General features: G+C 26.5%; 1 protein-coding gene across 1 annotated transcript in view; it reads left to right on the top strand.

Annotated features, from left to right (window-relative positions):
* LOC107448282 (bromodomain-containing protein DDB_G0280777-like) overlaps positions 1-25,055 on the top strand; it is a 53,496-nt gene that overhangs the window by 20,135 nt on the left and 8,306 nt on the right. Inside the window, exons 2-3 of the mRNA XM_071183932.1 lie at positions 10,668-10,723; positions 20,632-20,955. Of these exons, the coding sequence (XP_071040033.1) occupies positions 10,668-10,723; positions 20,632-20,955 (380 nt within the window). The remainder of the gene's footprint in view (positions 1-10,667; positions 10,724-20,631; positions 20,956-25,055) is intronic.

Below are 25,055 nucleotides of genomic sequence, written 5' to 3'. Positions count from 1 at the left end.
TTTTTATAGAATTTCTTTAAGAACACAATTGTTAATTTGGGCATTTGGCGATACAACACTTTTAGAATTGAAGGATTTGTTACGTCAAGCGCTCAGGTATCATAATTTTGATCTAGTTGCGCTTCTATGTCATTTTGATTTATGTTGCTAAGTTAACTTTCAAAAAATTCTATGGCTGGCAACAGCATTTTTATTTTTTAGAATTCGTTATTTTTTTAGCGAAATTTTTTTTAACCTAACAGAATTCTTTGCCGACTGATATATGAAGAAAATAAAGTAAATATTTTAGTGTTGTGAAAAGAATCTTATTTAGTTGTACAAAGTACTTCAGCCAAAATTTGGGAGCCACGTAAGAGAATTATATATATTAGATCAGAAACACATCATTAAAAGGCAGAATGCTTTGGTGTTTTCAAAACGTAAACAAAACAAAGCAAACGTTGCCACTGGCGGAAAAGAAATACAGCCAAAATTTGGGAGCCACGTAAGAGAATTATATATAATAGATATTCATGACAATATTAGTCTGCTATGCATTTCATTTGTTAGAACAGCTAAATAACGTCTAAAACTTCCACGACAGGATTCTATTTACACGGATTTCTAAGCAATTAGGGTTTCGAGCGGGAAAGTTCTAACGTCAAAGAAAACTGCATGAAGAATCACTGGATAAAGCCGGGGCACACCCCAGACTTTTCTACCGTTATGTAATGTTATGTATTTTATATCTCGATGACTGGTTAAGAGGTCCTCTGCTGTAAAAGTATATGACATTAAGTACTGAATTTCAGAGTGCAAAAGTGACAAATTATGAATTATTTTCAATTAAAGTACGAATTTAAAACTAACTGCATCTGATGATGGAAAGACTCTTTAAGAGCTTATCATTTGCCTTGATCAATTACATTTGCGTCGATCAATTGCACTGTAAAAGGCTTTTTTTAAAGAGCTATACCATTTTAAAAAAGATCTATACAATTTCACTTTTGCAACCAACCATCCCATTGCTTAAGTGTATGGCATTTAAACTTTGGCCTTTTCATTGTCCTTGCGACGGAACTTTGAAAGGCAAAAAATCACCATATTATATTTGACGCCATTAACGTTTGATAAATTTTTACAAATGCTATCAACTGAAGCTATGTAAGAATGAGCAAAAATTAATAGCGAAATGATATTAATTCATTTAGGAGATATAATTAATTTTCTATGATGTTTATTTAATTTTGGTAATAGGTACTAAATGAAATTTTAAAAAAAAAACTAACAAACTGTGTATTAAAAAGTAAAATTAATGAAGAAATGGTACTAATTCGTTAAAGCAAAATTTTGCCCTAATATTTTTTTTGACGGCAATTATTTTTAATTAATTTTGGTAATATATACTAACAAAAAAAACTGTGTACTAAAAAGCAAAATTAATGAAGAAATGGTACTAATTCTTTGAGAACAAAAAATAAAAAATCGTCATACTGTTATTGAAACCAATGGTGTTTTTATTAATTTTGGGATAATGAGTATTAATTAAAATAAAACTATAAGCTATGCATCAAAAAACAAAATAAATGTTTCTAATTCGTTTTGGTGAAACGTAAAAAAATTGCCATATTATTATTAACGCTAATGGTGCTTAGTTTTGATATTATGATAGGAGAAAATTGGATGGTTGCTAAACATACTAATAAAGGTACAATCATCATATTTGGTTTTTATTAAAATTACGTTAATAATGGGCAGTTTTAATATAGATATTGTAGGAAGAGCTTTCGAAATTGATAAGAACAAGCGAAAACTGCAAAATTGTGATAGAGTTTGAGTATATGCCTCAAGCAATAGCATTATGCCAAAAGATACTGCATGCAGTTAATCATTATTTTGATGGAATGAATTACTAGAAAGTATTTTGCTTAATATAAGAACGTAATACTACCAGCAAAGACAGAAAGTAACAATAAAACGAATCAGATTGTTTTTAGCTTCATTAATTGTGTTGGTATATGTCTCTCACTTGGTGACTGATTTCATAATGCTGTTTAGATTGATTTATTGATTGTTTACATTTTTTACACCGTACTAAGAACGGTTGTTTAAATTAATAATTTTTATAAAAAGACCGGTGCGAAAATGCTTTCAACTTTTTGTAGGTTAGGTTTAAGATAATCGAAAATAACCTAAAGTACAAAATATTATAATTATATTCAATACCTGCGCACACTTAAAAAAATTAAATGATTACTTGTTTTAATTTAATTCTAATTTTATCTGCTTTCATTTAAATATTTGTGATAAATTTCTAAATTGTAGTCACGAAGCTTATGAATTTGCCTTGAAATTATTTTCGAGAAACAATTCGCTTATGCAGAGAAAAGGTAATTAGATAAAAGGACATCTGTTAAAATATAAATTAAACCACAATATTGTGAGTAGTTTACATCAGATAATGGTCTAAAATTGCATCTCATTATCATCGGCGCATTCTTATTGGCCAGAAAATATGATAAGATATTAACTATTCCGTTTTGCACTTCGAATCAGAATTAGTAAAAGACGTTAGTTTTCTTGATTATTCCTTGAAACAACTTTACAACACACGAACTATTTTATTGTTCTATTGTTTATTTTATTGTTCTATTTACAAAAAAAAAATAAAAAAAATAAAATACTAGCTTTATCAATAAAACTCAAAACATTCCATAAATATAAAATGGGGTAAATATAAATATAATTAATGCTCAAAAATAAATAAATATAAACTCAAGGGCCATTTTTGTTTCTTCTCTACAAAAAAAAAAAAAAAAGAAAAAAGAACCGTTACTATAGCAACTTAATTTTATGAATTAGTTTAAAGTTAAAACTTAAGCAGACATTAATTAACAACATTAATTGACTAAAATATCTGGAAATCATTGGCTATTATCAGCATAAAATTAATTAAAGTTATAACAACATTTGTTACATTAATTGATTTATCTTGTATAAAACTTCATTTTTAATCTGTTGGATTTTGTTTATAAAGAAATAATATGAGGTATTTGAAGCAATCTTATTGTTTTTTTTCTATTATATTGTTTACTTATTTTGTTATTTTAGATATTTTTATTGAGTATTCTTTTCAAATGAAAAGTAACTATCGTAAAATACGAGACGTGAAGTTCAACCAAGACGAGATCATGGGAAAAATAGAGAGTATTATGAAAAGAATATGTTTAGTTACCGTTTTTAATTAACTCCAGATAAATTTTAATTAATCTTATAAAGTTATAATTGCTAGACAAATTGCTTTCAGTCAACGCATGCAACTAAAATAATTATTTCAAAATTAGTATTTAAGATTGCAAAGAAATCCTAGTAAGTAGCTTTTTTTGCGTACTTGCTAAATACTCTCTTTGACGAAAACATTTTTAACAAACTTTCATAGTAACTTCAACCAAAACAAAATAAGAATGCAAAAATGCAAGCTTGTCGACAATATTGATATGATAGCCGTGCAAAATGGTCAAGTTCAAATTTTAATCTGAATAATAAGGGGAACTAAATTAGTGGTATCAGATCCTTGTCAAAACAATAAAAAAATTTTGGAGACATTTTAAATGAAGAGTGATTAAATTATAATAACTTTCTTTTAATCATCAAAAAGGAAAAATGATTGTGAAGCAGTCATTGAGGTCAGTGCACTTTGGTAAAGGGTGTTTTAAAATGGAGCAAAAATGCGTTAAAATAGCTCTAAAAAAACCAAAATTGAAATAGCTTATACTCAATTTTGGAAAAATGCATAGTCTCAAAAAGGATGTGGAGGGAGGAATGTGTGCGTGAGAGATGCTCATTGGCTGCCATCAGAAATCGAACCTTGGAATTCTGGGTTTGTAATAGGCTGCTGTTACCATCATAGTTGTACCACCCAGTCCAGGGTGAGTTAGGAAGAAAACCTACTTACAGTGCGAAATTTGAAAATATTATTTTAGTGTACGGTCAGTCACCTAAACTATTATTGTATATTATATTTATTTTACACCTTTTGTTCGCTCAAAGTACTTTGTACATTTTTATTCACCAAAATTTCGTTTATTGAAAAACACGTGTTTATCACATTTGCTGTTTAGACACAATCGGCATAGATTTTATTAGACTTTATCTCCCTCTTAATGCTTATGTAAATACTACATAAAATACTGCTTGCTAATAATTAACATTAAAACTTATATTATAAAACTATCTATTGTCTTAGTTTTAAGATATTTATTGTAGAGTAGATTAGAAATTTAGTAAATACAAAAATGCATTTATTTTGGATATGTAAGGAATGAGAAATTCATAAAATACACTGAAAAAAAAGAAAAACGAAAAAGAAATTGGGTAAAAAGAAAAAAAAAATCAAATATTGAAATTATCCCAAAATAGCGAAAGTAGGTTACCGTAAGTAATACCATTTACGCAAGATTCATAATGAAAGGTTTGTTTTAAAATTTGATATCATTACTCAATAACAAACAAAATACATACGCAAAACAAAAAATTTAACTCAGTTAAGAAACTCAAACATAAAATTAAACTAAAAATAATTCATAATAATCGCGGAACTTACACTCAGACCGTACAAGGATAACTTGTTTAAAAATAATCCAGTAATTGTGAGACATAACCACCAAAAGATGCTGTGTTATGTCAGGGAAAGATGATTATTTGCAATGATGCGATAAAAAAACGTGTGTAGAATGCAGCATTCTTTAATTTATTTGAACAAAATTACATTCATTTTGAAGGTATGATAATTTACAGATGCATTTTATTAGCTGCAAAACTAAATCACGGAGCTTTATGAAAGAATTTGGAGGAAGAATATGGGAATTGGCATTTTTAAAAAAGTTTCATATTCAGATTTATTTATATTTTATGTTAAGTATAGGGCATTAATTTATGCTGTCAATTTTTAAAATTATTAAATTTCTTTCGAAAACAGTTGCTCTGTTACTGACCTTTAAAAAATAAAAAGTACTATTTTTAGAATTTAATTTCACTGGAACTATCGGACCAATTTCACTCAAACTTTGTATTTTGCCATATATGCATTCTTTGGAACGATATAAAATTTATATTTTATAACTCAAATATTTATTTGACAATTATTAAGCAAAATAATAGAAAATAAATAAATATTTACTAAAAGTTGTATTTTGGATGGAATTATCTTCGGATAAACGATTTTTTGTAATTGTGTGAGAAAATTTTTTTATTCGTTTAAAAGTTCTCGATATATGGCGATCCAAAGAATATGATCTAAACTTTGGATCACTATCCTGACTGCACTATGGGGATGATATTTCCCAGATTGCGGCCAGCCCCTATATTTTGGGGGTCAGAATTCCGAATCCCTTATTTATTCAAGGAAAGTGCGTTTTTGAGTCTGATTTTTTAACTTAAAATACCGTCTGCACTAAGTAATTTGCATATTTGAGGTCACCCACTGGAATCATTAAGATTAAGTCCTAGAACGTGAAGGTTTGTTCATTAGATCAAAAGTGTTTCTGGGTTTTTTGCACTCTGTGTCACTATCTAAGCGTATTTTAATTTTTGTGTTAAAAAAAATAAACAAGTATCTTCTCTTCAAGATCTTGGTGCCGAATGTATGGCCAACAATCTTAAAACATTCTTTCCTTCGTAAGAAGCGAAATTGTTTTTTAATTGTTTATATAATATTTAGAAAGCCTTAGCTATAATTCTATTTAAAATTTATAAAAGTTCAAAAAATTTAAAATTTAATAACTATGAGTTTTTTGTTGTGGAAGCAAACATTTGTTTATCATTGATTAAAAATAGAAACGATTGCTTGAATTAAATTTGGAACAAACAATTACATTTTACAGCGAGTCATAAAAAATTGAATATGAATATACAAATACTGAACACAAAATATTTATTAGATTCCTTTTAACAACGTGGCTAAGTCTTAATATATTATTCACATATGTCTGATATACATTTCATGTTCGTGAATAGGTTTTATAAGCATAGAGTATTTTTAAAGAACTTTAATTTATCAAATATTGGTAGTTTGTTTCTTGCTAACAATATTTTTTTTAATCACGAAGAAAAAATATTCTGTTTTTTTTTCTCTGAAGGTAAGAATTTATTAATAAATTTATCTTTTTTTACATGTATAATGCTCATAGGTACGCACTCTTCACATAACATGTGTTGTCACCTCTTGGGCTACGGTACGTGTCTAATTGTTTGAAGACCTCAGTCGTAAGTCCTCTTACTTAAAATGGACGAATACACTTAACATTCATTAACACATTCATTTACACTGAAAAAATGGGAGTGGTCAAAACTACCCTAACATGGTAAAATTTATTGCCCGAAAATTTAATGCTATGAGAACACCAAAATTACGATATTTTTTACAGAAGCAATTTGGTAATGATTTTGTTAAAATTAACAATAAAATAGTGTTTTATAATATACAATAAAATTTGGTAAATATGATGAAATTGGGTAATTTTGATGCCTAGTAATATCAATTTACCTTTAATAATCATGATACCCAGAAAATGGCATAAAACCATTTTTTCGAATAAATTTACTTTTCGGTTTTCACAGTTTTTACTAAATATGAGATAATAAAAACTATAATTTTGAAAACGAGAATGAACCGTTACCATATGAACGAAAAAAATATGAAATGAATGGTTTAAAGATCGCATATTTTGGGTTTAATAACCTAAACTGTTTTTTTTTTACCAGAAATATTTGTACTATACAGGACGATAATTTTCCAGAAAATTTCTTCGCGTATTTCTTAGTTATGAAACGTGAATGAAAATTTAAATACAAAAATAAAAATAAATAAATAAATGAAATCCTTTAAGAAATTGTATTTAGACAGATGTTAAAATATATTAAAATTTGATCATTTAAAGAAAAAATGAAATTTGTACTTTCGTTTTTATTCTGTGTCTCATATTCAAAGCAAAAATAAACGTTTTCTTGTCTTTCGTCACACAATTTATAAATACGTCAGTTGATAAAATATTCTTTACATGGCAATTTTCAATAAATATTCTGTTAAAGTACTAATTTTTTGCTATGAGAGATCATTATTGCTTTTTATCATTTTTTGCTTTTTGAAAATTCATATTAAATTGAGAATCATATTAAGTAATATTAATCATATTAAATTAGAATGGAAAATGCTATTAATTTGCTTTTTGAGAAAAAAGTAAAGCTAAAAAATAGATTTAGAAAAAGTTAGATAAATTCACGCTATGAATAAATTTTAAAATAAAACACGTTAATTTTGTTGAATTAAAGGTAATGACTAGTCGAATGAAGAAATTTCCATATTAAGTTTAAAAAAATAGTATTAAATTAAAAAAACGTTTTGTCATAACTTTTGCCAAATTCATTTACATTCCTTAAAATGCGTTTAAAAAAGAAAATATCCAATTCTTCCATGAAAAAACTATTTGTAATGATTTTGTTAAATTGAGATTGTTAGAAATAATTATTTTATCAAAATACGCAATAAAAAAATATTTTAAAAGTTAGTAAACATCCATCATAACCGCAATCAGATACAATCAATAAGTATTTTTTTCCCTAACAAACAACTCCACATTTCCTTTTGGTTAAAAATTTGCTTGCTTTCAGGTAAGCAAATTTTTCACACATAAAAACACACGTTTAACAAAAATACGTGAAAGAATTTCTATAAATAAGTGTTATTTCAACAAGCGGTCAACACTATTTGTGAAGGAAACATTAAAGGCATTTGCCTTTCCTTCTAATTCCTCTAAAACGAAAATTTCGCCCACTTTTTACTAAACGATGTTGGCATGAAATTCACGATACATCCTCATTTGGTTAGCGTTTGGCGAAATGTGTTTTTAGATCGAACGCATTTATTTCTTTGCGCTCCGGTTGGCATTTAATTAATGGAAAATAGAAAAATTTAATAGAAGTTGGACTCAGGAAGTTCTTTTAAACATAAAAGAAAATTCCAGGAAACAAAAGATGATTTATTTCCATCTAATAGCGTTTATGGTGAGAAAAGGTTGCATTTGCCTAAATTTGAATGGAATTTTTTTATTGAGGGATGTGTTAGAATTGCTTATAACTCATAAGGAAGAAATTTTTCTTATAATATTTATTTAATTTATAGTTTTTTTTTATGTAAATTTAAGGAAATAGGCAAAACATTTTAGTGCATTATCGCATTTGCAGACACTAAAAATTTTTTATTAATATTCTTAATTAATTTCACTTGTACATGATTTTTCATTAAGAGAAATTTTAGAACCGAACCAAATTGGAGAAAAAAAACATTTTAATACCTTAACTGCGAAAAATTAGATGTTATGAAATTTTCTTTGACGATATAAGTTTTTCAGCAAAGAAAAAGTTCGACATTCCTGCGTCACGTCATCAAAGAATATATAAGTGGGCTCAAATTATATATTCTTTGTCCTCAGTGCATTCTAGGAGTTCTCCAGCAACTTTTTAAATTGATTTTAAGGCCTTTTGTATATTAGGGGAACCAAAAACAAAATAAGAGACATATTTACTTTTCAAATTTTATGTAATATTTAAAATTTATATGAAGTAATATTTTGCAAAATATTAAGGCATTCAAAAGAAAAACTGTAAATCAAAGTAAATATTTACTTATTTTCACTAAAGTACATTTATAGTTTAAGCTTGAATTTAATAATAAAGCATGTCAACCTGGTTTTTAATAATAGAATTTTGTTTGACTTTTTGGATAATTTTAAATATTAACCATTTATATCACATCACTTTCTATTTAAAAAATGTGCTAATAATTATATTACATTACTTTAATCAAAAATAATTAAAATATACATAATAAAATTAAACATTTATTGAAAAAAAATGTTTCTTGCATTCCTATTCTGAAAATATTCAAACATTTAGTTTCAACCAACTCAATTCAATTAATTCATTTCAATTCAAAAATTTCAAGTTTAGTATAATTCCTGAAACAAACAAGTGCAATTTTGTAAAAAACAACAAATTGAAATCAAATTCCACAGATTACTTGAATATCATCATATAGTTGAAAAAAGTTGAACAATATGTGGTACGAGTATTGTTACATAATTGGAACAAGTCCGAAGTCGTTCTTCAAAACTCTCTAGTGAAAATACATATTCTTTTAGTTAACTATGTTGTCAGTTTTATTATTAAAATGTAAGACATTGGTAAAATGGTAAATTAGACGTTAAAGCTATTGATAAAAACAGCATTGGGTTGAACTAAAAAATATCTATGTAAAAATTTGAAATTAGTTAAAACTTATTTTTTCGTCGATGAAATTAACAAACACATATAAAAATAATATTTAAAAGCAAATAAATGTTTGTGTTTGTCAAAAGGAGATCTTATATTTATCTAATTTATCTTTAAAAAAATTGGAACTGGAAAGTAAGATGTAAGTAGAAATATAAGATATAAGTATATAAGATATAAGTATATAAAATATAAGATATAATAAAGATATAAGTAGAAATTTTATTTCATTTGATTAAGTTTCCCTAGCTAATTTCTTTAAAAACCAAGAACGTAAAAATCTTTATTATTAAAGAGATATGAAATAATATTGAATTAAGTAAAATTGGCGTACAACGCATAAATAATTACTAAAACGATTAAAACAAATTAAAATATTTATGATAAAAAATGTTACTTATGATGATAATATAAAATAAAATTTTTTACTTTACAGTGCAAGGTGTCCTAAGAGGTATTAATAATTGTTCATAAAATAATTGTAACCATTAGGGTTAATTATATGACTGTTTGATTACATTTTTAAACCTTATAATTTTTATGCTTTCAGAAGTTATAGATTTTCTTTATTTCCAAATTATCAAACTTAAAATTAAGCACTTGAAATAATTAAAATTAAGCTTAATAAATAAAGGTTTCAACAAAAGTGATACCTTAGATAAAGGTTTCAAAAGGTTATAAAACGCTAACATCCTTCAATTTTTATATTAAAATTGAACTCCAATATTTTTGATTAACTTACAACCTGTTGGTTAATAAATTATAACTCCAAAAGTGGTAAGACATTGCCTTATGAATGTCTTATTACAATTGAGGAAAAATTATTTCCCGAAAGTGTATAAGGTATTCATTTATTGAGAAAAAATTATTACACGAAAGGTGCTTATTTTAGAAAGAATAAGTATTTTATTCTAATATGTCTTACTTCATATTGAGAATAACAAAATACCATAAAATTGCTTAATTGAAAAAGAAAATTGTTATACATAAATAATTTTTTTTATTGAGATTAAATTATTTATCAAAATTTGCCTTATTTTATAAAACATAAACTATAACCTAAAATATTTTTTTAACAAAAAACACTATTTTATAATAATTTTCCTGAATCTTTTATTTTATAAAAAAACACACAATTCTAAAATACGCTTTAAATTTTGTATTTGAAGTTTCGAGAGAAGAAAAAGCATATTAAAACACATTTTACATAAAAAGTTTTCATGCTGAAATAATTATAATTTTTGATTACTTTGCGTATTTTTCCTAATTTTTTTCTATAAAAGGTGTCAACTTATTCATAGTATTATTTAACTGTAGAAATGAATTTTTCTTTTCAATAATTAAAATTTAATTTATTTCAGCCTTACTTGCTGGTAAAGTAAGCACCGACCAAGGAATTCAAAGGACGCAGAATGTGGTATAAATATTTATTTATTTATAAAATGACTGTGTTTACTCTGATCCTATGCACTTTATAGTCACGAATTATAGTATGTATTAAAAAAAAGGGGTTAATAACAATCTTTACTTATTTGGTATATGGAAAAAGTGATGCTAAAATGCTCAAGAAATTATTTTACACTTATTTCTGTCATGCACAATTTTATTTCCTCACAATCTGCAAAAATGATAAAGAGAGATTGCTATTATATATATACCACAGAATATACATATTTAATTCAGTTCTGAATATATTATAAAAAGATTTCCCTAAAATGAAGTTGTTCGCAGAATAAATAACACTTTATTGGTTTGCAATTTCCATCTGCTCATGAATGCATAAAAAAACAACAACAGTGATTAATTCAAATAGAAATGATCATGTTTATGTACAATGGGATATTTTGAATGTTGTAACTGGAAACAACCAGATGAAAACAAGACTACAAATGCTGATGATGAAGTTAATGTATAAAAATCATATTCTTATGAATTTTCGGGATACTTTATAATTTTCATGATTTCGTTTATTCAATAGTTTCAATAAATAAATAAATTTAAATTAAACATGCTATGCCAATCTAATAATAGAGCTTTCGAAATACCTATGCATACTGATATCAAATAATTTTTAGAAATTGTATAGCGATAAATAAAACTACATAAAAATAGAATTACAGCATTACTATTGGAATAAGATTGCAGGATAATGTTTTTAAAATTTACCGGTCGCATTTACAAATTCAAATATTAAAAAAATAATATTTATAAATTTAAGGACTTTTGCTTAAGAATTAACTTAAAGGCTTTTTGCTGTTTTATTAAGAAAGCATTTAGAAATGATTAAATAAATATTTTAAAAGTTAATAAATACTAATTATTAAATAATTACAATTCAATATTTTTATGGTTAAATAATTCAAAAACCTATTCAAATAAGATTATACTTAAAAAATAATTAATGAAAATTATTTATAATTTAATTAACAAGTATTATTGATTAATTTGATTTGCAATGAGTTGATAAAAAATGTGTTGAAAAATTTGATAAAAAAATGTGTTGGCAATGTGTGTTGAGGGAATAATAATTTGTATTGATTGGTTTGACTAAATTATTGATTGGGTTAACTAAAGAAAAATATATCTGAAATTTTTATTAATGGAAACATTTATCGAATGCACCTTGGCAAAAATTGGATCATCCGATTTCGTACAAAAAATACAAATTAGTGATTTATAGTAATTACTTAAGCAATGAAAATTTTACAGATTATTTCACTTGCTTTAATGATCATTTAAGGTTTTTATTAGATAAAGAAGAGCCTTCTCATTAATAATAATTGTATTAAGCAAATTTAATAAAAAATAACTGGAATTTCGCTATTTTAAAAATTATCTCAGAGTAATAAGTTTGGAAAAAACGACTGGTAACACTTAGTAAATTGAGGGTGAAATTATCAACAAATTAGTTTTTTTTAAAATTTATTACTTACAGACGTGATTAAATATGTGCGAGTCGTAATATCGTGTTAAAAAACATAGCAATTTTAAATAAATGCGGATATGCATAAGCTATTAAGGTTAAATTTGTGCATCAAAAAGTGATTACTCAATTCGATATTCGCGCTCGATTCAATATTCACGAAGAGCTTTATCTCACTAAAAAATACCAGGACACGTGGAAATTTGTAGAATGAGTTTTCGGAAAAACGGTCAAAACAGGGCGTGGATTTACTATGATATCGGTGCAAATCGCGACCAATTTTTTATATATATACTGAGCCGGTTGCCATTTCTGAGACTACTGTGTGATAATGTGATACCCATTTCCCATGTAATAGTCGCCCGTTGATCCAGAGTTCATTTCTTATCATTTTTCACTTTTCCTTATATTTTTTAAATTAAAAATAAGCATATGCTTTTGAGAGTCGTGATTTGAAAAAAAAAGACATTTTGCGAAATTAAGATTTCAATAATTACATTAAATTTTTACTAACAAATAATTTCACGTTATCGTCTTTCGCTTACAAATTAAGACTTATCGCATACTCTGGCAGTTTACATGATTCATACCATGCTTGAAATCAAGAGGATTTTTCAAAAATTAAAGAAGCTATATATTTTAATGACAGTAAGTGATTAACTCCAGTTTGAGCAGCTGATTGTTTAGCAAAAACAAGAGTCATAGTTATAAACTAACACTTTGCCTTTTTCAAAAGATTGATTTTTTTAAATTTAAAAGGTTTAATGTTTGGAATTGAACTAATTCATATTAAATGACTTCCATGTCAATAAATAAAAGTAATAAAATCAGAGCAGATTTGGAGCTTTTTAAACAATCATCATATATTTTCTCTCAAGATTAGATTCTATTGAAAATAAATGTGAGAATATGGGACCATGAGAATGAGGAATGCATGTTTTTTATTTCAAAATTATTTATTGAAATTTTTAGGAATATTTAGAAATATAAATCTCTACTTATTTCCTACAGTGTGCGACTCAGAATTTGTAAATAATTTTGAGAGAAAAAATAAAAATTGATTTTATATAATGACTCTATGTAATTGCATTTGAATAAAAATCTGTTAGTTTATTTAAATTAGGTTTTTTTCTCGTAGTATAGAAAATTGCTCTGAAATATATAAAATGAATTTTAAAAATTGTATGCTTTTAAATACATTGTTTTAAAGTATTAATTGCTGAAAAAGTATTTATAAAATTTAATCTTTTATTAATCCTCATTTTTAATAAACAAATTTATAAGTAAAAAATAATGCTTAAATTTTGTTTTATTTAATTTTCATATTATTGATTTTAGCTATCACTATCGCGAAGCTTCACTATCATATCATCAAAGCCGATCGAACCGAAGAATATATCGTCAATAAAACATGATACACCGTTCCAAAGCAAATCACCCAAAGCTAATGACATCGCTCGCTGGTCCATTCGATAAGCCAAAAAAACAAACGTGTAGGCTCGTAATGTCCATCAGGAGCTGTAAACGCTGCCTTTCGTGAGGATTCTTCATCCATTGCTATCTGATTATATCCTTGACATGCATCAAGGATGCAGAATAAATTAAAACCAGACAGTCTTTCAAGCAAATCATCGATGCAGGGTAATGGAAATTTATCCTTAATAGTTTGTGAATTTAAATGTCTGTAATCAATCACCATACGATGATCACCAGTTTTCTTAGATACAAGCAAAACAGGGCTACTGTATTCAGAAGAACTGTCACGAATAACACCCTGATCTTTCAATTCTTGAACGATTTCTCTTAAAACTTGTCTCTCGTAGTTCGAAGCTCGATAGGGTGAACGAGAAACAGGTTTACTACCCGGTGTCTCAACGATACGCATTACAGTATTATTAATGCATCCTAGTTCATTTTTAAAGCAAAACATAGCCTAAATTCATTTAACAAATTGCATAAAATTTGCTGTTGTTCCTTATTTATTGATGGTCCAATTTTAACACATTCTCTATCGATAGGATTTCGCACAATTTCTTTTGCTAATAAAACGGCTGGGGTTGAATCTGCATTTTCTTTAACCATTGAATTGTAACTATTTTCAGATACCCAATTTCCTCGCAAGATAACACGATTTTTCTTTAATTGTAATTTTACGCTACTAGGATTCACGACTGGCACTTGGGATTTACCATCGTGGATAGCAAACGTAGCATCCTTGTGCACTGAAAACAGTTACCAATTGAACTGTACGCGGTTCAATCACGAACTTTTCGAGAGTCTTCAACACAACCCTATCAGGCATTTCATTAATCTGGAAATCATGCAAAAAATCCAACTCTTCCACATTAACTAACTTGGACCTGCCTTGATTTCTAACCATTATTATCTCGGGTGAGTCAATGATGTCGTTCCCGATGAGAACATCCGGGCCTTCAAATGTATCATCAGTCACTACATAAAACAGAACTTCCTTCAGCTTTACCCTGTCTATTGTCACATTAAGTATGATAATTCCTAGTGACTCCCTTACACCTCCAATACCTCGAATTCGTGTAACTATATTTTTATGAATATTTTTATTAAACGTTTGTGCAAAACTATATTTTAACATAGATATATCAGCAGCGGTATCCATAAGAGCACTTGTATTTACTTCTTCTATGATAATATTCTTCGTTGTATTATTACTGGAACTGGGTAAAAACGAAACTGCATTGACTAATGGGAAAGACGCTCTCTTTGGACATTCCTTTGTACCATGTCCTTCTGTTTTGCAGGCAGTACAAAACTTTGGGCGTTCTGGCTTTGCACAATCACGGGCAAAATGGCCGGTATCATAACAATTGTAGCAAACAGTTTGATTATTAGTTGTACTTCGACTTGGCTCTGTTTGTTTACCTTCGGCGATATTTTCTTCTTTCAAAAACTTATTGTTACTATATTTATTATTATACTGTATATGATTCTTAAAAACATCTTTGAGTTCAATAAATTCATCTACCTTTTCAGCTAATGTATAAGGTAAAATTATATGGGCACACTGATCCAAGTAACGTTCTCGTATATCTGGCGGCACCCGAGCTTTCATTCGATCTGTGATGATCAGGTCTTTTAAACTCTCAAAACTACTTATTTTAAGTCCTGCAGTTCACCCATTAAAATACATTTCAAGCTCGTGGTAATATTCTTTCCATGACTTTCCATCAGTATTCTCATGAGAATAAAAAAGTTGTCTAAATTTTTCAGGACACTTAAGTAGTTGTCAAAAAAAGTTGTCTAAATTTTGTGTAGCACTTAAGCAAAAGAGATTTAACATAGTCATAATTTTCTGACTGTTCGTCTGGTTCTCTCATTATCATTTGGACAATTTCACTTGGTAACTGGTTAATTAAACATGCCATCCACAATGTACTTGGTATTTGTACTCTTTTCATTACTCTCTCGAAATGTACTAAATAAAGGCTGCTATCCTCATTACTCGTAGAAAACTTTCTCAGTTGTGACTGCCAATCAACTTTTCGCGACGATGTTATTACTTCAGTTTCGACTACTTCTGAAGTTTTAGCAGCAATATCTAACTTCTTGAGTTCCAATTCATGTTCCCGATCGGCTTTTTCTTTTTCCAATGCATGTTGGCGATCGGCTTTTTCTTTTTCTTTCTCTTCTTGACGAAGGCGCTCGGCGTCTTCAACCAAATTTTTTAACATTCCCCGAACCATTTCTTCATCGTATTTCTCGCTATTCAATATTAACTTTCTCAAGTCAGGGATTTTCAAAGTAGTAGACTTAACATCTTCAGATAACTCATTAGCTAATTAACGTAACTGATCTTTACGAAGTCGCGATAAAAATGCCATTTTAAACTCAAAACTCAAAATTAATTACAGTTGCCTGTTTATCCCACTTCTGATAATGTAAGAAACAACTTTTAAAAGAAAAACAAAACAAACGCAGATCATTTACTGTTTACTTTTATTAAAATTTACGCACACCGTTATTCTAAAAACTCAAAATCTATATCGTACACAAGAACTGCTGTTGCCAAAACATGGAATACCAAATACTGCTGTTGTCAAAATATGGAATACTAAATATGTAATCAGAATATAATTAATGTTCACGTTCACAATTTTACAAAAGAGATACTAAGATTTATGCCGAGTACTTAAAAAGGATGATAGCAAAAAGGGTAAAAATAGTAATAATTCACATGCAATACTATTGAGACTGTCAAAAACATGATAATAAAAAACTGCTAAAGTGATAAATAAAATTAGTTAGATTTAAAAGTTGTATAACATTGATATGAATGAAACAATATGTTAAAGGATTTTTGTGTTGTTGTCCGGGAAGGAAATAAAATTAAAAAAAATAAACACAAACTCTGATGATAAAGATGAGACACTTTGCTAGTACCAATATAATTTTTTTTTATAAATCTCTACCGTATCTGCAAATTTTTAAAGTCAAGTGTAAGCTTTAAAATAATTTCCAATATACTCATTTTGTTCATTATTTGTAGAAATAACTTTTTTCATCAATTAATATTATCTTATTATCAGCGATTACTTTTTTATGTGTAATTTTCCTTTTAAAACAATGATTACTTTCTCATTTTTTCTTTTTATCATTTTAAATTCAACACATGTTTAAAGATTAATTTACGAAGAACTTTTATAATTTCCCTTTTTTTATTCATTATATGGTTTCTGTCATTTTTATTGCTTTTTCTTCATTACATGACTATGGTTCATTAAATTAATTGCTTATATTTTTCATATGACATTAACAACAAACAGCATTACTTTAACAATTAACTTTGGTTTACTATTTCATTCAATATCGTCATTGATCTTTAGTTAATCATTAATGCTGTGTTGTCCACATTGTATGCTTGTTAGATTGTAATGCAATAAAAAATAATGTTGCAATAATATTAAGTGGAATTGATCAAGTATCTTAGCATTGCTTTGCATTTTACAAATCCTAGTTAATTAGTTAAAAAGGGTTATAAAATTTCAACGGTACTTGCTCATTTTATTGTTCAAATCAGATTTAATAATCATTAGTTTTTAAATGCATTATTATTATCTTCCTTGAGATTTCTCTACAATCATTTTTTAATGAAAGGTTTAATGTAACATGTAGGACAAAGCATGCAATCTAAAAACATTTTTAACAGTAAATTTCTTAAGTTAACACGCACTCTTGAAAATGAATTGAGAAAAAGTCAATTGCAACAGTTATTTTTCCTAAAAAAAACTTGTGTCTTTTAGACATAAAAAATTATTAAAAAATTGTTTTTTTTTTTAAAATGAAACTTTGTTAAAATTTTTAAATGAAATTTTATTAAAATTTTTAAATGAACTCTGTAATGCAATCAATTTGCGAAATTTCCAACCATATCAAATTCCAATATTTTTCAAAGTTTCTGCATTTTAAATCTCATGACTTACAATTTACTCTTAAATTGATTACTAGCAGGCATGTTTTGCTTATAAAACTTAGAAGAATAAGTAATTTATTCTACGTTTCACATAAAAACAATTTTTATAGATTGAACACTTAGGAACTGAAAGTAAAGAACTTATAGATTAATTTCTAAGTAATGTTTCGTACTCAGACAAGTTTTACAGTTACCAAAAATTAAATCCGAATTTTTAAAAAAAATGGTTACAATGGTAATTATGATTAGGTTAAAGTGACTGATTATACCAATAGAATCTAGAATCTATGAAACCATGACTTTATCATATATATAAAGATTTTGGGACCATTTAATTGAATTGGTTTAAATTTTAATATAGTAATCTGTTTATTGTTAATAAACAAAAATATTTACGCGCAGTTTATCAAAATTCTATAAGTTATTTGCTTTATGATACCATATAAGGCTTGTTCATGCAGTACGTTAATTAATTTACTTTCACTTATAAATTTACTTAACCAAATAATAACTAAAAATGTTCTACTTTAGATTATTTAAAGAACATTTACTTTGCCATTTTTACCTATTTAGAGATAGCCCTAAGCAAAAAAGAATCAATTTACACGGAATTGAAATATTAATAGATGCGAGTTTTAAATTTTATACAATCAAATTGGTTGATTTAATTCAATTAAAACTCTTTTTAAATCAATTCTGACTAGAAATTTATTAATCAATTTCTAACAGTAAACTGACTCTTCTTTTGATGCTAATTTATAATCAAATCAATATAATTAATACGTCTCAATAATCAGCGCCTCAAAATAACATAATTATATTTATTTATTAAGCAGTTCTAAATTATGAGTAAATGATACCTGGCATTTTATACGATTTTTTAATTAATTGTTATCCCAACACTACCTTACTGTAAATTGCTAATTGCACATACCTTCCTACTTTGGTTTTAGTACCCAGCTCCATTTTCCGGGCTCTATCTTTTAGCAGCCACTGTGACTGCCTCTTCCACATTAATAGTGCACCAGAACACTTAGTTTACAACTTACAATAACTTACATTATTTATTAAGTTCTGACTAACTATGTAATTGTTTTTGTTATTGATAAACAAATTTGTAGTTGAGAAAGTAAATATAACTTTAATATCAATCATAAGTCGATTTGAAGTTATTATTTTACGTTATGCAAGGCAATCAATTGTTAAAGGCCATCTTCTGTATAATAAAAATCAGACATGTGTTGCACTTTAACAAATCAGATACTATTTTGTAGTGTTTTCTGCAAATTAAAATTTTTTCTATAGGTAAAATTTTGTAATGATGAAAATAATTCGTTTAGAATCACTAATTTGAACAATACAAATTTTAAAAAAGTTTCTTAATTTTTTCAAACTGCTTAAATTTAGTCGAATTTCTAATCAGTAAAGATTTCGAATAAAATATTTTAAATTTTAATCTTAGTTGCGTATTNTCCGGGCTCTATCTTTTAGCAGCCACTGTGACTGCCTCTTCCACATTAATAGTGCACCAGAACACTTAGTTTACAACTTACAATAACTTACATTATTTATTAAGTTCTGACTAACTATGTAATTGTTTTTGTTATTGATAAACAAATTTGTAGTTGAGAAAGTAAATATAACTTTAATATCAATCATAAGTCGATTTGAAGTATTAATTATTTTACATTATGCAAGGCAATCAATTGTTAAAGGCCATCTTTTGTTTAATAAAAACCAGACATGTGTTGTACTTTAACGAATCAGATACTATTTTGTATTGTTTTCTGCAAATTAAAATTTCTTCCATAGGTAAAATTTTGTAATGATGAAAATAATTCGTTTGGAATCACTAATTTGAAACAATACAAATTTTAAAAAAGTTTCTTAATTTTTTCAAACTGCTTAAATTTAGTCGAATTTCTAATCAGTAAAGATTTCGAATAAAATATTTTAAATTTTAATCTTAATTGCGTATTCTGAAAACAAGAAGAAATAAATCTTTATTATTTTCTGCTAATAATATATATTCCAATATATATCTGCTACCAATGAATATTTCTTTACTTTGAAATAATTATGAAGTTCAATAATAATCAAATTCTATAATGTATAACAATTAATAAAAAATTTAACATCTTAACTTTTTAAAAAGTCGTTCATTGATCTTTTTATTCTATGAAAAAGTATCATTTTCTCTGTTCTACTCTAGGTTAGGAGTTAGGGCTATAGAATTTACAGATGGAAATGGTTGCTTTTAACCTGTTTCCCTCTTAATTCCTAAGAATGTAATCTTCCTGTCGCATGTAATCAACAGCTTTAAATTTTTATGTTTTATACAGCCTTTTTTCCTTTTAAACCTTTTATTGTTTTATTAAGAATAAATATATACAAGAATTAATATTGACATTTACATTTAAAAATGTAATTTACTCAAAATAATGAATGTTGTTATTTTTAACTACTTCTATTTACATAAAAACTTTTCACCCTATTCTCAAGAGAAATAAGTTTATTTTTATAAATTTTCAAAATTTATATAGTATATCAACTACACTCCGGATGAAATTCCGGATGAAATTGCGGTATAAAATATTGGCATTTTGATCCGTAAATTCCAATATATCGTAATATCCATTTTTACAGTAAAATTATTATATTATAATTTTTACTGTATTTATTTAATTAAAATGATTCGGTGATGTTGCGGTAATTATGATAGTGAAATCTATGGTATATCAGATTTTTTTGTTCCATAGCGTGTTCCGGTAAAAATGGATTTCACGGTGAAAAGTACCGGCACCCTGAGTGTGGGTACTTTTTTCCAGTATTCAATCCGGAATCTCTTACAGTGAACTTTCTCATGTGATATTGTTTTTAATTACTACACCTTATATTGTTTCAGAAATTAGATATAAATTTTTTCGGAACATTAACATAAAAATTTAAATTAAAGGCAACAGTTCAAACGTCAGCCAATGGAATACAGACCGCAGACCGGCGAATGAGTTTAGAAGACTTCTTCCTGAATCGAAACTCCCAGCAAGTGGGTTCTCCTGATCAGCAAGGTCAGCAGTATGATCAGCCTATTGCAGCAGCCCAACAGACAAATCCTAATTCCGTTGTCTTTGTAAGGGATGCCAATATTCCCAACGCTGCAGGGAATATCGTATCCAGACTGATATTAGCAAGAAGAATGCTTCGATTGACAAGGCTTATGAGAAGACTTAGAATTGTTCCAAGGATCTTTGGATTAGGACTGAGAAGACCTTTACGGCAGGTAAACTTTTGGTAAACTCTGCGGAAGACAGGTAGAAGAAGTAGTTTTTTTTAACCTCTAATTAATTTATAAAAGTGAAGTATTAAGCTAATCATGTAATAGTCCATATCATGTATAGTCCGCAAGCATTCGAGCGGTTCGAAAAAGTAACCTCAAATGTGCTAATTATTTAGTGGGAAAGATATTTTAAGTTACGAAATCAGAAACAAAATCGCTGTATTTAAAATTCAATTTCTCAGGAACTAATTGACCAATTTCGTTCAAGTTTTGTATTTCGAGTGTAAAATTAAATTCTTTAAAATAATGATGAATAGCTTCAATGTAGCGTTTTTTCTGAAATTTTTTTGGTTGTACGGGTGTAATGTGCAGTGTACAAAGAAAAAAGGAATTACCCTGAATAACTTTTGATGCAAAAAAATTGGAGTTAGGCGTACTGGGACAGGACTTAATCATAATGATTCGAGGTTTGAGTTTGAATATGCACAATTTGGGAAATATTGTCCCAATAGTTTGGTTAAGGAAGATGTCCAAAATCTTAATATTATTTTTTGCGTATTTCGCTATAATTGTTGAACTTGTTAAGTGAATTGATGAATCTTTGCACACAATTATAAAATTTTCTTATCCAGAGATAGTTTCATGCAAAAAATAATTTTTCATAAGTATTTATTATTTTATTTAATAATAGTCGAAAAAAATTGAATTTTAAGGTATATTATTTTTTACATAATTTTAAAGAATGCAATTTTACATAACAAAATGCAACATTTGTATAAAATTGATTGAATAGTTCTTGAGAATGAATTTCGAAAAGAGGATTTTTTACGATATTTCATCACATTGGTTTAATTTTACATTCAATTTATCCACATTATAGTTCCAAAAAGTAACACATTAGAGCAAAAACATGGTTCAAACCTGATATATATCAAAGTTTTAGTACACTTATATTCTTATTATCATGCAATTAATTGAAATTTAATGATTTGATAGTTATTATAGACCTTAATTTTCGGTTAACTTTTCCTATTATCAAAAATTTAATTAAGTTAAAGAACAACTCTTCATAATACCATCCTCTTGTAAACATTTATATAATTCTGTATTGAGACATTGATTATACCTGTAATATGATTTTATGATATATTTGTTACTTATATATGCTTTTATTTTATCGCTCTGACTTTTAATGCACTTAAGGTAATAATTTTATTGTCATATGTTTCAAAATTTAAATAAAAAAAATCCGAAAGTGTATTGATAAACTAGTTACAAGTAATTTGTTGGTAAAAAATTGATTCGAACATATTTTTACTTAAACATATTCCTTTTTTTATCTATTGCATGGCAATATAAGTACCATTTCTATAAAAAAATACTCTATTGTACTTGTTTTTGTTTTAAATGTATGGAAAAAGTATATAAAGAGTAATAAAATAAGTTAGGCAGAACTTTAATAATCACTTAGCCATTAATAATGCTAATAATCAATAATATTGATTTTTAAATTATTTATTTTATAATATGTTTTGATTATTATTTTTAATCCAACTTATTACATTATTATAAATAGTTCAAAAAGAGCAAACAATTGGCAAAACAAGACACCATGAGAAAATCTTGTTTCTTTAGAATTAAGAAAATATACGTGTATAAGAAATTTTTATAGCTCTTATTCTATAAGGATTGCACCAGACTATTTATATTAGTCTGAAAATATTCATACTATAAAACGAAAAATGCAAAAAAAAGAAGGAAAATATATATTGAATAATCTTACATTAATAAATATAAAACTTTTAGTTTGACTCTAGAATTGTTGTGATGCAACATTTAATATTAACTTAAATAAATGCATGTATCGAACTGTGTATAATTTAGCCATTAAATTTAGTTACGAATGGTTAGATAACAAATGTACAAATTTAGAAGCAGCTGTGGGAGATTTTCTATGGAACAAATCTGAGAAATATGAGACATTTTTAAATTATTTTATAAGTCTATTGCTTTTAATTATTATTTATTTCAGTGACATATACTTTATTAGCATTAAATATTATACAATTGCTCTACTTTTATAAATTTATTCACTGCTGTCATAAGGTATAAGTGAATTCATATGCATGAAAATTAATAATGCTGAGGTGAATTATAAATAATTTTATATTTGTGGCATTGTAGTTTGGTAAATAATTTTGAATTTTAAGAAACTTAGGACAAGAAATATAGTAATATGTAAAGGATATACAATATAATTACTTTATTTTAGTAAACAATAAGAAATAAAAGCAAGCATATCATTTTAGGTAATTAAAGTAATCTAAAATTGGAAATTTAAAAACAGTGTAATAAAAAGCATAGAACAAAAGAATATAATTTTTTATGTTTCAAGAAACTTAATAATAAAAATCGTTGGCTTTAATATTTGTTTTACATAAAACTTCAATCTTAATTTCTTATTTAAGTTCAGCTGCAATCAATCTAAATGATGTTTCTGTAACCAAATCATACGGATAAACAAGGAAATTCTCAATTGTTTTTATTTCATACTGCTTTGGATACGTACTTTGTACGTTGTTCTTACATCTTTAGCATGTACGTATGTCATAGTAAGTTGCTAATTCTTTTAAACCATTATTTAACATATGCTTTAAAAACAAAATTCTTGTATGTTATGCATGTACATGAAAGTTTTATTTCAAGAAATGATTGTAAATTGTACATGTTAGAATGATAGTTTTAGCAAACTAATATTAAAACATAGCAATATATAATTCAAAAAATATCAAGAAACAAAATATTCAGTTGCATTTATAAAACGTATTAGCACTTTACTACCTTTTCTCACTGAAGTGAAATGGGATATCTACTCATTTTCAGAGTATCACTTTAATGAAGATTTAAATAAGTTCTTTAAAAATCTATCAAAGTCAGGTTAAATAAGAAAGTAGAGATGATGAAATAGGATATCTACTCATTTTCAGAGTATCATTTTAATGAAGATTTAAATAAGTTCTTTAAAAATCTATCAAAGTCAGGTTAAATTAAAAAGTAGAGATGATGAAATAGGATATCTACTCATTTTCAGAGTATCACTTTAATGAAGATTTAAATAAGTTCTTTAAAAATCTATCAAAGTCAGGTTAAATAAAAAAGTNAAAAGTAACACATTAGAGCAGAAACATGGCTCAAACGTGATATCTATCAAAGGTTTAGTACACTTATATTCGTATTATCATGCAATTAATTGAAATTTAATGATTTGATAGTTATTATTGACCTTAATTTTCGGTTAACTTTTCCTAGTATCAAAAATTTAATTAAGTTAAAGAACAACTCTTCATAATACCCTCCTCTCGTAAACATTTGTATAATTCTGTATTGAGACATTGATTATACCTGTAATATGATTTTATGATATATTTGTAACTTATATATGTTTTTATTTTATCACTAAGACTTTTAATGCACCTAAGGTAATAATTTTACTGTTGTATGTTTCAAAATTTAAATAAAAAAATCTGTATTTTAATATTACAAGAAACTGTATTGATAAATTAGTTACAATATAAGAAATTTGTTGGTAAAAAACTGATTCAAGCATATTTTTACTTAAACATATTCTGTTTTTTATCTATTGCATGGCAATATAAGTACCATTTCTATAAAAAATACTCTACTGTTAAATATTTTTGTTTTAAATGTCTTGAAAAAGTAATGAAATAAGTTAGGCAGAACTTTAATAATCACTTAACCATTAATAATGCTACTAATCAATAATATTGATTTTTTAATTATTGATTTTATAATACGTTTTGATTATTATTTTTAAAACTTATTGTATTATTATTAATAGTTCAATAAGAGCAAACAAGTGGCAAAACAAGACCCAATGAGAAACTCTTGTTTCTTTAGAATTAAGAAAATATACACGCATAAGAAATTTTTATAGTTCTTATTCTATAAGGATTGTATCTGACTATTTATATTAGTCGGAAAATATTCATACTATGAAATGAAAAATGCAAAAAAAATATATATTGAATAATCTTACATTCATAAATATAAAACTTTTTAAAAATCTAAAATTGTTGTGATGC

Source organism: Parasteatoda tepidariorum, chromosome 8 (genome assembly GCF_043381705.1).
Source record: "Parasteatoda tepidariorum isolate YZ-2023 chromosome 8, CAS_Ptep_4.0, whole genome shotgun sequence".
Taxonomy (NCBI): Eukaryota; Metazoa; Arthropoda; class Arachnida; order Araneae; family Theridiidae; genus Parasteatoda; species Parasteatoda tepidariorum.
This window is presented reverse-complemented; position numbering and strand designations above follow the sequence as displayed.